Here is a 13,373-nt window from a genome sequence, read left to right as displayed (position 1 = left end):
TCTCTCTCTCTCTCTCTCTCTCTCTCTCTCTCTCTCTCTCTCTCTCTCTCACTTATTTATGTATATGGATACACTGTAGTTGTCTTCAGACACACCAGAAGAGAGCGTCAGATCTCATTATGGATGGTTGTGAGCCACCATGTGGTTGCTGAGTATTGAACTCAGGACCTCTGGAAGAGCAGCCAGTGCTCTTAACCACTGAGCCATCTCTCCAGCCCCATAGGTTTTCTGTATGTATGAAAGCTTGGAATTATTATAGGAAGGGAATACAGGCATAAATTCCACAAATATTTTTGGAGAGGAAGGGGGAGAAGATCGACTATTTTCCCTTGAGTCAGGCATAAAACATCCTGACTATAATCTTGTGACACTGGGAAGCAGCAGATTCAGGAGTTCAAGGCTGGGCAGGGCTTCTTGTCTCCTTGTCTCACAAACCAAAACAAAGCAGAAAGCAAGCTGCCTTCTTCAGGGTGTCTTCAGAGTGACATCATCCTTTTGATGGTTAACTGTCACGTGTTTGTTATGTGGCGGATGCTGGTGTGTTTTGCACATTGTTTCCAGAGGCCTGACTTAACCTTGGTGGAGATGTTGTTCCCAGGATGCTCAGTTCCAGAAAGATGAGATAGGCTGCCGGAGGTCAGATTCATAGGGTAGACCTTGATTGGATTTCACGGTGTCTTCAATGCTTGCAAAGTCTCCAAGTTAAGATGAAGTTTTGACTTTCTATTGATTTGTTTGTTTGTTTGGTTGGTTTTGAGTTTGGATGAGGGGCTGTGTGGAGTCTGAAACTGTGGGAAGGAAAACTGTCTTAAACTTGGCTAAGATTAACTTAAATGATTTTTGTAGTGAAGAAGATTGTCGTGGGTTGGGAAGATGGCTCAGTGGTTAAAAAACTTTTTTTTGCTCTTCCAGAGAAGCAGGGTTTGTTCCCAGCATCCACACTGGGTGCCTTGCAACTGCCTGTTACTCCAGAATAAGGGGATCCCCCATTTTCTTCTGGCCTACATGAACACCCCATGTATGTGTCTATATACACACACATTGCATACATAAATACACAGAAATAAAAATTAAAATCGGGCTGGTGAGATGGCTCAGCGGGTAAGAGCACCCGACTGTTCTTCTGAAGGTCCTGAGTTCAAATCCCAGCAACCACATGGTGGCTCACAACCACCCTGAACAAGATCTGACTCCCCTTTCTGGAGTGTCTGAAGACAGCTACAGTGTGCTTACATAAATAAATAAATAAATAAATAAATAAATAAATCTTTAAAAAAAAATTAAAATCTTTTTTTAAGGTTACTCTGAGGGGAGAATATACTAGGGATTGAATCCAAGGCCTTGTGCAAACCAAAAAAGATCTCCACAGAGAGCTACCTCATCTAAATAACTGGGGTTTTTAAAAATTAATTTATTTTTAGACTACTTCACTTACAATATGTTCTTTTTTGGATGACCTTAGGGCTGGAGGTGTCGAAGGCAATAGCAGTAGTAGTGATAGTGTTTTCTCTCTCTCTCTCTCTCTCTCTCTCTCTCTCTCTCTCACACACACACACACACACACACACTGTAGGGTTGTGTGTGGTGAGGCTGGTTACCACATCAAAAGTTTTTCTTTTTCTTTCTTTTTTTTTTTTTTAAATAACAAATGAATCTTTATTTTTTTTAAGTTTTATTATTTATTTTTATGTGTTAAGTACACTGTAGCTGTCTTCAGACACATCAGGAGAGGGTGTCAGATGTCATTACGGATGGTTGTGAGCTACCATGTGGTTGCTGGGATTTGAACTCAGGACCTTCAGAAGAGCAGTCGGTGCTCTTAACCACTGAGCCATCTCTCCAGCCCCACATCAAAAGTTTTTAATTTGGGGAAAATGAAATAACCTGGTGACAGAATGGTTCCAAGACATTCATGAAAACAAGAATCGTTAACAATATGCAATTGAAAATATTGAAAGAAAAACATATTCCCCCTTTGGTTCTTATAGTAAGAAGATGTATGAAAGCTACTGATAATGATGTGCATGTGTGTGTGTTGGACCAAGACCCATTGATCTAAGTGACTTTTACTTCGAGATCACTCTATCTTGATGGGCTAGAGATTGGTAGCACTGCAGACTAGGCCGGAAGATTCTGACCTATGAGAAGACAGCAGGCTTAAATAGTTAGCTAAAAAGGGCTGGAGAGGTGGTCCTGTGGTTAAGCGTGCTTGCTGTTCTTGCAGAGGACTCAGGTTCAGTTCCTAGCATTCATATTGAGCAGCTCATAACCATCTGTAACCCCAGTTCCAGAGGGTCCCATGCTTCTGGCCTCCTCCATGTGTTCCTGCACACGCATGGTGCATATGAACTCACATAGGCACACATACATACATAACACATAAAATAAATACATATATTAACAATTTGAATATTAGATGCATAAGAATTTTGAAACTCTTTTTGTGGGCGGGGAGAGTCTCTATAGAAAGCTGGCTGTCGCCGGGCGTGGTGGCACACACCTTTAATGCCAGCACTCAGGAGGCAGAGGCAAGCAGATTTCTGAGTTCAAGGGCAGCCTGGTGTACAAAGTGAGTTCCAGGACAGCCAGGGCTATACAGATAAACCCTGTCTCAAAAAACCAAAAAGAAAAAAGAAAAAAGAAAGCTGGGGGTTGGGGATTTAGTTCACTGGTAGAGCGCTTGCCTAGCAAGTGCAAGTCCCTGGGTTCAGTCCTCAGCTCTGGAAAAAAAAAAAAAAAGACAAAATAACAAAAAGAAAGCTGGCTGTCCTGGAACTCACTATATGGACCAGACTGGCTGGCTTTGAACTCTCAGAGACGCTTCCTATTTTTCCCCCTTCCCTTTTCTCTCTTGCTGGCTTTGTCCCTGCCCCCTGCCCCCCCTTTTTGTGTGTGTGTGTGTGTGTTTTCTTTTCTTTGTTTGTTTATTACGTATGGTTGTGAGCCACCATGTGGTTGCTAGGATTTGAACTTAGGAAATCCAGAAGAGCAGTCAATGCTTTTAACGGCTCAGCCATCTTACCAGCCAGATCCATCCTTCCTTCCTTCCTTCCTTCCTTCCTTCCTTCCTTCCTTCCTTCCTTCCTTCCTTCCTTCCTTCCTTTATTTTGTTTTTCTTCATTTTGTTTTGGATAGGGTTGGTTAGTGGTTTGTTTGCTTTTTGTTTGTTTTTGTTTTTTGTTTTGGTCTCTGTGTAGTCCTGGCTATCCTGGAACTCACTACNTAGACCAGGCTGGCCTCGAACCTAGAGATCTGCCTGTCTCTGCCTCCCAAGTGTTAGGATTAAAGTCTAGCCTAAGGATTCTTTTGTTGTTTTTGTTTGTTTGTTTGTTTGTTTGTTTTTCGAGACAGGGTTTCTCTGTGTAGCCCTGGCTGTCCTGGAACTCACTTTGTAGACCAGGCTGGCCTCGAACTCAGAAATCCGCCTGCCTCTGCCTCCCAAGCGCTGGGATTAAAGGCGTGCGTGGTGCCACCAAGCCTGGCTTAAGAATTCTTAATGGTTACAAAATAACATGAAGTCTTTCGGTCAACTCTGAGGGTCCTCAAACTGGGCCAAAGGGCACAGCACAAATGATCTTCTTCGGTTTCATCTGTGGTGTTTCCTGGGCTATGGTAGCAAGGGCTTATCAGCTTTATCCAAATGCAGTTGCATCAACTCTTGTACAGACATTTCTCTTGCTATTTCCTAAATGGTTCAGTTTTCAATTATATTACAACAACAGTGATTGTAGATCCTGGGGAAAGTGTATGCCGGTCAGGGGGGCAACCTTCTCCCCCTACCATCTCCTACCTACCCAGCCATCTCATCGCCCATTTCCCACTTCTAATTATTAGCTCAACTGTTCCTAATCTTTTGTTAAATGAATCATTAAAATGACTGGATTTGGGGGCTGGAGAGATGGCTCAGCGGTTAAGAGCACTGACTGCTCTTCCAGAGGTCCTGAGTTCGATTCCCAGCAACCACATGGTGGCTCACAACCATCTGTAATGGGATCTGATGTCCTCTTCTGGTGTGTCTGAAGATAAGAGTACAGCTAATGTACATAAAGAAAGTAAGGAAATCTTGAAAGAGAGAAAGAGAGAAAGAAAGAAAGAAAGAAAGAAAGGGAAGGAAGGAAGGAAGAAAAAAGAGGAAAACACAGTGAATTAATCTATACAAGGTTCTTGGAAGGTGCCAGGCACCTTCCTGGAATTAATTTGTAAGGAAGAATGCCCATCTTCTGTAGCCAGTGGGGATATAGGGAAGAAAGGATATGACTGTTGTGTGATGTTCAGTTTAATCTGAAGATTCCTGTTCAGAAAATCCAAGTGCTAGCTAACATGCCACAGTTTTCAGAAAGTAGACCTTGCCTTATTCTGTGGTGCTCCCAGCCATATGTGGATGGTGGAAAGATTGGCCCTGATCAGGAAGGTGTACCAGGATCTATAGGATGGGCTCTTGACCAAAAGGTATGGCTTTAAATATTAGTGAGGATGGTGTATCTGGGGAGAAAATGATTTAGCTTTCTGGATATCATAGCCAGCAGACACAGGCGCTTGTTGCCAACCTTGCTCTAACTGGGTTGCTAGGCCCCACATGACAGAAGGCAGAAACTAGCTGTCCTCTGACCTCCACAAGTCACACCACCACATACTCATGCACACTCAACAAATGCACAGTGTTTACCTCAGGAGACTTTTCTTCTTCCTAATTGTAACAACAATCTAAACGGTGTCCAGTCTTTGTGAGTATGGCCTCTGTAGTTCTGTCATTTAGTAAAATGATACCCATTCTGCCTGTCATCCCCACTGGCTACAGATACATAAAATTACACACAAACACACTTTAAGAAGCCCCTCCCCTGTATTTGTCTTGGGGGGGCATACTAATATCCTCTTTAGCAGCTTCTGAGATCAATCATTCAGGTGGCATTTGAAGGGAGATGGGCTGTTTTGTGCAACTTGCAAATCAACTTCTTGTAGATCTTGGAGAAAGACATAGCTATGGGGGAAGGGAGCGGGAAGGAGTATTTTCAGTTGCGTACCAAGCTTGGAATATCAATTGATCATTTACTGTTCTACCTTTGCCTCCAAAAGACCTGCTTAAGATTCTGCTGTTCCTGTTCTCCAAAGAAAAGACACATTGATGTCCGGAGGCCACACCGCCAGGAGCTCTGTGGCCACTGCAGAGACAAGAAATTCTCCTGTAGTGTCTTCTTCAGCTTAAAATAAATCTCGTGACAGCGGGTGCCGGTTCTGGTTTGTTTCACTTGAGGGGGTGAAAGTTGGCACTGAATAAACAAAATACATACTTATCAACCAGACCACGAGGGACACATCAGTGGGCCACTCATAGGTGAAAACATCACTCTAGAAATGGTGGCTGAGCCGGGCGTGGTGGCGCATGCCTTTAATCCCAGCACTCGGGAGGCAGAGGCAGGCGGATTTCTGAGTTCGAGGCCAGCCTGGTCTACAGAGTGAGTTCCAGGACAGCCAGGGCTACGCAGAGAGACCCTGTCTCGAAAAACCAAAACCAAAAAAAAAAAAAAAAAAAAAAAAGAAAAGAAATGGTGGCTGATGACAGGGACAAGGAAGAGCAAAGTCAGGTGTGGTCACACAGCCCTTGGGAGTGAGTCCCAGGCTCCAAAGATGGATCTCTTTAGGTTCAAGGCCAGCCTGCTCAACATAGTGACACTACCCTGTCTCAGAAAGAGAGCGGCTGAGTGGTGGTGGTGCACACCTTTCATCACAGCAGTCCAGAGGCAAAGGCAAGCCTGGCGTACGGAGTAAATTTCAGGATAACTAAGGCTACCCAGAGAAACCCTGTCTTGAGCCCCTCTAATTCCAAAAGAAAGTGTGGAGGGAGGGAGAGGAAGGGGAAAGGTAAGGGAGACTTTAAAATTAATTTTAAAAATTAACAAGGGCTGGAGAGACAGCTCAGTGGTTAAGAGCACCTTAACTGCTCTTCCAGAGGTCCTGAGTTCAAATCCCAGCAACCACATGGTGGCTCACAACCATCTGTAATGGGATCCAATGTCATCCTCTGATGTGCCTAAGACAGCAACAGTGTACTCACATACATTAAATACATATTTAAAAAATTAAAAAAAGTAACTAAAATTATTAAAAATGTGGCTGATTTTTGTTGGGGGAGGGGGACAAAATTTCTGGCTGTCCTGAAACTTGCTGGGTAGACTATATTAGTGACTTGGAGGCCAGCTGGAGCAACACAATGTCTTTGGGACCAGGCTGACCCCAAACTTACAGTTATCTGCCTGCCTCTGCCTCCCTAGTGCTGGGATTAACTATGTGACAAGTTTTTACAAGTAGTAGTATAGTCAGTAGGAATGTAGGGTTACTCGATGGGGCAAGGTCCTTGCTTCCTACAGTCCATAATTATAGCACGCATGGGACTAACACCTAGCATGTGTCAGACGCTGTTGTAACTTACCACAGCAGCCATTTAAAGACAAGACCTTGTGTTGGTCCAGCTGGCCACCATGTCACTATACAGTTGAGGATGACCTCGAACCCATAACTCCTAGGTTTCACCTGAAAACTGCAGAGATTTCAGTCTGCACTCTCACGTCTGGCTCACAGCAGCCATGTTAAGTAGGAAATGTTAAGACCTCTTCCCAGGTGGTGAAGTGGAGCAAGCAGTGGCGCACGCCTTTAATCCCAGCACTTGGGTGGCAGAGGCAGGCGGATTTCTGAGTTTGAGGCCAGCCTGGTCTACAGAGTAGGTTCCAGGACAGCCAGGGATACACAGAGAAACCCTGTCTCGGAAAAAGGCAAGGCCTTGTGTTGGTCCAGCTGGCCTCCATGTCACTGACCTTGAACCCATGACTCCTAGGTTTCACTTGAAAACTGATTTCAGTCTGCGCTCTCACATCTGGCTCACAGCAGTCTTGTTAAGTAGGAAATGTTAAGATATTTTTCCCAGGTGGGGACGTGGAGCAGAGAGGCCATGGAACAGAGCTAAGATTGAACTTAACAGGACGAGGGCTGGTTCCCTCCTTCTTAGTACTGTGTTTACCTTTTCTCTCACACTTGGATGGCAATCCATGAAGTAGGAAACATAGGACTAAGATAGAAAAACTGGTTTGAATGACTAGGAAGAGATCAGATGGGCACCAGCAGTGGGGTGGTGCACGGAGACATTAAGTGGGATGGCGCAGGGAGACCAACCTGCAGTCGGAAGGTACATGGAGACTAGCACTACAGTCAGGATGGGAAATGGAGTTGCTACTTTGTCAACAACTTAGTCTTTTAGAAAACAGAGAAGCAAGGGGAACTTCGCAGTGGTGGCGCAAGCCTTTAATCCCAGCACTTGGGAGGCAGAGGCAGGCACATTTCTGAGTTCCAGGACAGCCAGGGCTACACAGAGAAATCCTGTCTTGAAAGACAATGAGAACAGAGAAACTTCTTATTGTTTTAGAAGAGCATTCTTGGGGTCAAGGAAGTATTATGCTCATAAAATTCATTTATATGTTTCTGTTTTCGTGATTTTTCTCTTTGGTCAATAAGACATGATTGAAAGTTACAGTCTTGGGTTTGGAGAGATCCCTCAGTGGTTAGAGCCCATGTGGTTCTTGTAGAGGCCCTGAGTTAAAGTCATAGTGACTGGCTCAAGCAGTTCACGAGTGTTTGAAGTCCGGCTTCAGGAGGACCAGATTCCTGGTTTGTACTCAAGTGTGCATTCCCATGCACAGACTTGCACACAGAATTAAAAATAACAATGGGGTCTGGAGAGATGGCTCAGCGATTAAGAGCACTGGCTACTCTTCCGAAGGTCCCGAGTTCAAATCCCAGCAACCACATGGTGGCTCACAACCATCCGTAATGAGGTCTGATGATTTTTTCTGGAGTGTCTGAAGACAGCTCAGTGTACTTACATATAATAAATAAATAAATCTTTAAAAAAACAAATTACAAAAGGGATCGGGTCTGGGGAGATGGCTCAGTCGTTAAGAGCACTGGGGGCTCTCTCACAGAGGACCAAGGTTTGATTCCCAGCATCCATGTGGTGTCCACAGTCACCTGTAACTGCAACGCTTTCTTCCTGCCTCCCCAGGCTACAGCATTAACATGGCACACATCCACACACTCAGGTGTACACACATGTAAAGTGATAAGTCTACATAGTATAAAGAAAAATCACATTCTTGTTATGGCACCTAATCCCAAGGACGTTGTACCTCTCTCTAGATCCAGGGGCCGTACACTGCACAACAGCGGTGTTTGTCATTCACAGCACACAAGCACAGAGTCTGCCCAAGGTTGTCATGGTGACAGCCGCATGTAAAAACACAAATATCAAAGGCAAATATTTTAATTTCACTAGAAATAAAATCCATGATCAACATGTCTTTCGTCTTTTTTTTTCCTTCTTCTCTTTTTGTAATCTAAAGGCAATTCTGAACAGAATTATCAACCGAGATCACATCACAAAAACTTTAAATGTATTTACACAGTGAATAAGTTACAAAGATCAACTCTGAATATGCTTTGGATGTGCAACAGATCACATGCCCACATCTAACATTCGACAGTGATGGGTTTGAGGAAGGACCTTTTTAGAAAGACCCTTTACACATATATTACAAATAAAATATGACATCATTCGTAAGGTGGCAACTCATATCTTCCCTTTATGACTCTACTTCCGGCTATCCAAATGGCTACTAAGGGATGCATGCAGACAGAGGAAACGACTTGGGACTTTTGTGGAGAATCTGCTTTTCTACAAAATGGCAAAGGTAATGCCAACGGACACTCATTCTTCTGTAGTATAAATAATGCTTATTAAAGCAACCTTTTTGTAAAAAGCAGCCATGATCCTTAAAAAGAACCCACCTGGATCTCTCCTGGCACAGAGAGATCCAGGGGTTTTTCAGAAACAGTAGCCTAGCAACTTCAGAAAGGTACTTTCTAGCAGCCTCGTTTAGATACAGTGTATATTAAATTGTAATTCATTTACAATTCCCTTTTCAATCACACAGGCTGTCAGCTTTTGACCATCTCATAGGGTTTCAGTGGCCAGCTTCATTCTGCCTGCCCCCTTTTTGCAACTCACTAAACCAAACAAACAGATCCCACAAAAAAAAAAAGAAAGAAAAAAAAGAAAAGAATGAAAAAGAAAAAAGAAAACCCAAAGGAAGCAAAATAGGTGAAAAAAAAGGGAATGAATATACAAGCTTTAGAATATAATTTTTTTTCATGTGAAGAAAAGCATTGCACTTTTGCCAATCTAAAACTGTCTCTAGAAAGGACTGGGTCGTTCTGTGTGGTCAGCTTTGGTAACGCAACAGAAGTCATGTCTCCAGGAGTGGGTTGGTTGCATTCGCTTGGTGAAGGGTAGCCACACATCAGGATGGGTAGAGTCTGTCTGTGTCACGAGGTCCTAGGCTGCCTCGGTTTGGACAGTATTGCTACACATTGGAAGTTGAGTCATCTTCTTTAGAAAAAGTCTACAGGTTAAGAAGAGGGGAATGGTCCGTCCAAGCCTTGCGAAGGCTGAGAAGACACTGAAGGAGGTCGCCCCAGCATGGCAGCACTGCAAGCTTAGAAGCCATGGGGGACGGGAGGCTCCTGTCAGAGACTAGTGCCGGACACACTGGAGTCTGGGAGGAAGGCTGTGAGGATCCGGTAGCTCTGGGCCCTGCGGATCATGTCCCGGATCTCCATGTTCAGCTCCATGAGCTTCGTGCAGATTTCAGTCAGGCTGTGGTTAGACCCCACCAGCGCATAAGTACCCGTCTGTCCCAGAGTTTGGTGACGGAAATAAATATTCAGGAGTGTCTGGACCTCATCGTCAGAACTGCTTCCAAAGATGTCGTTGGGCCACAGGCTTCTGTGGGGGAAGAAAGAATAGCAAAGATTTAGAGGCATGGATTTGGCGAGGTAGGAGTCTTGGTTAGTATAAAAATGCGCGCAGTGCTCACAGTGACCAGCAGGGGGCACTGGATTCCCTGGAACGGAAATCAACAGATTGATGGAAGCTGCCATGTGGGTGTTGGGACCTGAACTTGGATCCTATGGAAGAACAGTGGTCCCTAACCACTAAACGGGCAGGATTAAGTCTGTGCTTCCCACAAGCTCCCCTGGGAGGAATGGTGGAGCCACCTGCACTCCTTGATCTGCCGCAGGGCTTTGCCAAGTTCATTGTTCTTCAGGCACTCCAGCATGGACTGGATGGCCGCCTCTGTGGAGGTGAAGGTTGGTTCTGACCACGCCCCCTCGATGTACAGTGGGTCTGTGGCGATGGCTGCAGTGGCCTCTTTCAGGTTCTTCTTCAGATCACTCAGTTCTCTGGACATGTTCAGCAGCTGTTTCAAAGAAACAGGGACAGAAGTTTGGTCATGAGGGTCTGGTTAAGGAGAGATTCAGTATCTGTATAAATGAGGGAGCTGGGTATGGTGGAACATGCCTGCAATCCCAGTACTTGGAAGAGTGAGGCAGGAGGATCAATAGGAATTTGAGGCCAGCCTATGCTACCCAGTGAGGTTAGCCTGGGCTACCAGTGAGACCTTGCCTCAGAACAGACAGAACAATAACAAAACCCCACTGGCCAGTGTGGCAAACATAAAGGTTTGGGTTATATAAATATTGAACCACTGTCAGGTATACGCTCTCCACACTTCCCCGGTGCACATCACTATCCCTTTGCTTTCTGTCCTAGGAGAACTGGAGCCCATTTAGAAGCGGTGCACTCAGATGATTTTAATTTTTACATTCAGATGCACTAGAGCATCCCGATGCTAAAGCAAGGAGCAGAAGCCTGAAGACATTCTTACCTCATGATAAGGGCAAGTGTTAAAGGCTACATGCCGAGGACAAAACCCAGCGGGGTGATGTGTAGCATCCAGGGTAACTGGAGGGGTAAGGGGATTTGCCCTCCAAATGTGGGGCTACCTCACTCTCTCCCTCTTAGTTGTGGTCCTGTTCTAGAAAACCATTCAGAGTCGAGAATAGAAATGTATTTCTTTCTCACTTGTGCTTGAACAAAATAATAATTGTATGTGGGGGTGGGGGTGGGGATGGGGGGGACACCCCAAAACAAAAAAACCAAAAAACCAAACTGTGGAGTTCTGAGTCAATCTCCACAAGATAAAAACAGGTCGGCCATTGCCCACCAGTGCATGGCTGGCCAGGCTGCAGGGGCAGAGGCACAAGAGTGGAAAGATGCTGGCTTAATCTCTTTTCAATATTTGCTGCAACAGGTGGCAAACCAATGCGTTGAGCAAGAATACACTAGAAATTTAAGATTATTAGCCTGAGAGTTAGAGTTTTATTTCATTTCTTTTCTCTTTCTTTTTCTTTCTTTCTTTCTTTCTTTTCTTTCTTTCTCCTTCCTTCCTTCCTTCCTTCCTTCCTTCCTTCCTTCCTTCCTTCCTTCCTTCCTTCCTTCCTTTCTTTTTCCGTGAGTAGCTGGGTAGCTCTGAGAGGAGTCACATGGACTCAAGGGAGGGGAATTGAAACATAGATTCTGAGGTTCCATGCTGTGAGGAATACAGGCTGCTCTGAGTCAGAGAGCTGTAGAATGGAAGTTGCCTACTTCTTGGGGCAGAGACTGATTGAACTGTGAATTTATAAAGTTGGAATTATTTGTTTTTAAGATAGATTTATATGTGGATTTTTGTCTGAATCATGTGGAGAATTTCGCCTATGGTTCGGAATTAGGATAGAGAAAATTCGTCACTGATTTCAAGCAGAGAGGGTAGTGAACAGGTATTAATAAAATAAATGTCTGTGGCTCCAGGCAGAGAGCTGAACAAATAATTGGTATAACAAGTCGGCTGCTCTAGGCAGAGAGCCGAACCATAAGATGATATAAAATTGCTTTACTTGTCTTGCAGGGTACTCACATTCTGTTTAACATGGGCTCCACGGGAATATTGGATTTTATATCCTCTTGGCAACATAGGAAAGGCCTAAGTATAGGCACATACATTATTTTAGTTTACTTCATTTGTTTTGGATTGTTTTAATTTGAATTAGGATAGGGAATATTAGTCACTGACTCCAGAGTAGAGAGAGCAGTGATAATCATTGCCTGCCTTGAACAGGTATTAACTATCTATGTGTGTGGCTCCAGGTAGAGAGTTTAACAGACAAGAGATGATAAAGGTATTGATAAAATATGTCTGTGGCTCTGGGCAGAGGGCCAAACGGAAAGATGGTTGTAGTGCCTATTCCTGGCTGTCAACTTGACTATATTTGGAATGAACTACAATCCAGAATTGGAAGGCTCACCAGTGACCCTAATCTGGAGGCTGGGAGATAGAAGTTTCTGATCTAGATCTTGGGGCACAGTGGCTATGGATTCCAGAATATTAAGACAGAGAGATCTCTGAGTTCAAGGGATTAAAGGTGTGGTAGCACACACCTTTAACCTGAGCTACACCTTCTGCTGGAGCTGATCTGAATCTTGGTATGGAGATCTTGAGGCATAGTTGCTACAGGGAGATCTCCGAGTCCAAGGTCATCTGGGATTAAAGGTGTGGTGGCACACACCTTTAATCTGGGCTATACCTTCTGCTGGAGACCATATAAGGACATTGGAAGAAGGGAGTCTGGCTCTCGCTCTTTCGCCTTCTTGCCATGTGGGACTCAGCAACTGCTAGATCCTTGGACTTCCATTCACAGCTACTACTGAACCATTGTTGGGATTTGGACTGCAGACTGTTAAGTCATCAATAAATTCCTTTACTATATAGAGCATATCCGTAAGTTCTGTGACTCTAGAGAACCCTGACTAATACAATGGTACAGATTATTTAACCAGCCATAGGAACTTCATATTCTGCTAACATGGGCTCCACAGGAATCTTGAGTGTCTTTTCATGCTTGGCAGGGTGGGAAAGGCCTAGTATAGGCACATACAGTGTCTTAGTTTACTTCATCTGTTGTAGATTGCTTTGATTTTCAAGATGGGTGTGATGAGTTTCGTGGTTGTATTATTCCTCTGGGAGAGAGGTCTAAATGAAGGATTTTCTGATTACTGGCTCAAGGATATGCTGATTTGGGAAAAAGGTTTTGTCTTTGTGTTTTTGGAAAAGGTGATTAAGGTGTTTACACCTTCCAGAGTGATATGGATCAGATTTGATAGAGGGAGACCCCCTGAGAACTAGATTCCAGAGAATCGAACAAAGAGGTTATCTTGATGATACTGAAATTTTGCTTTGAGATTTATATATTACAGAATATACAGCCTTGGTGAATTTCATCCTCAGACACGCTGAACTGACCTGCCTGAACTCCTGATCTCTTGGGCTTTCAGCCAGATCCAGTCAGAACACAGGCCTCAGAGACTAAATCAATCGTGGTTGCCTTCTTAAGGCCAAACAGCTCCCCTATTTTCCCTAACCCTCCCCCCAATTTAAAATATCTCA

At 44.2% G+C, this 13,373-nt stretch overlaps 2 protein-coding genes across 11 annotated transcripts in view; one reads left to right on the top strand and one right to left on the bottom strand.

Annotated features, from left to right (window-relative positions):
* Positions 1-5,223, top strand: part of Zar1l (zygote arrest 1 like) — a 10,877-nt gene extending 5,654 nt beyond the window's left edge. Inside the window, exon 4 of the mRNA XM_021222698.2 lies at positions 5,077-5,223. Coding sequence (XP_021078357.2) covers positions 5,077-5,211 — 135 coding nt within the window. The 3' untranslated portion in view covers positions 5,212-5,223. The remainder of the gene's footprint in view (positions 1-5,076) is intronic.
* Positions 5,224-8,295: 3,072 nt separating this feature from the next.
* Positions 8,296-13,373, bottom strand: part of Fry (FRY microtubule binding protein) — a 398,256-nt gene continuing 393,178 nt past the window's right edge. For all 10 annotated transcript variants that reach the window (XM_029533782.1, XM_029533775.1, XM_029533774.1 and 7 more), the window contains 2 exons: positions 10,105-10,307; positions 8,296-9,832 (listed from right to left, as the gene is read on the bottom strand). In XM_029533782.1, the coding sequence (XP_029389642.1) occupies positions 9,574-9,832; positions 10,105-10,307 (462 nt within the window). In that variant the 3' untranslated portion in view covers positions 8,296-9,573. The remainder of the gene's footprint in view (positions 9,833-10,104; positions 10,308-13,373) is intronic.

The sequence above is a fragment of the Mus pahari genome, chromosome 23 (assembly GCF_900095145.1).
Source record: "Mus pahari chromosome 23, PAHARI_EIJ_v1.1, whole genome shotgun sequence".
Taxonomy (NCBI): Eukaryota; Metazoa; Chordata; class Mammalia; order Rodentia; family Muridae; genus Mus; species Mus pahari.
The sequence above is the reverse complement of the archived record's forward strand: the minus strand, read 5'-3'. Positions and strand labels throughout refer to the sequence as shown.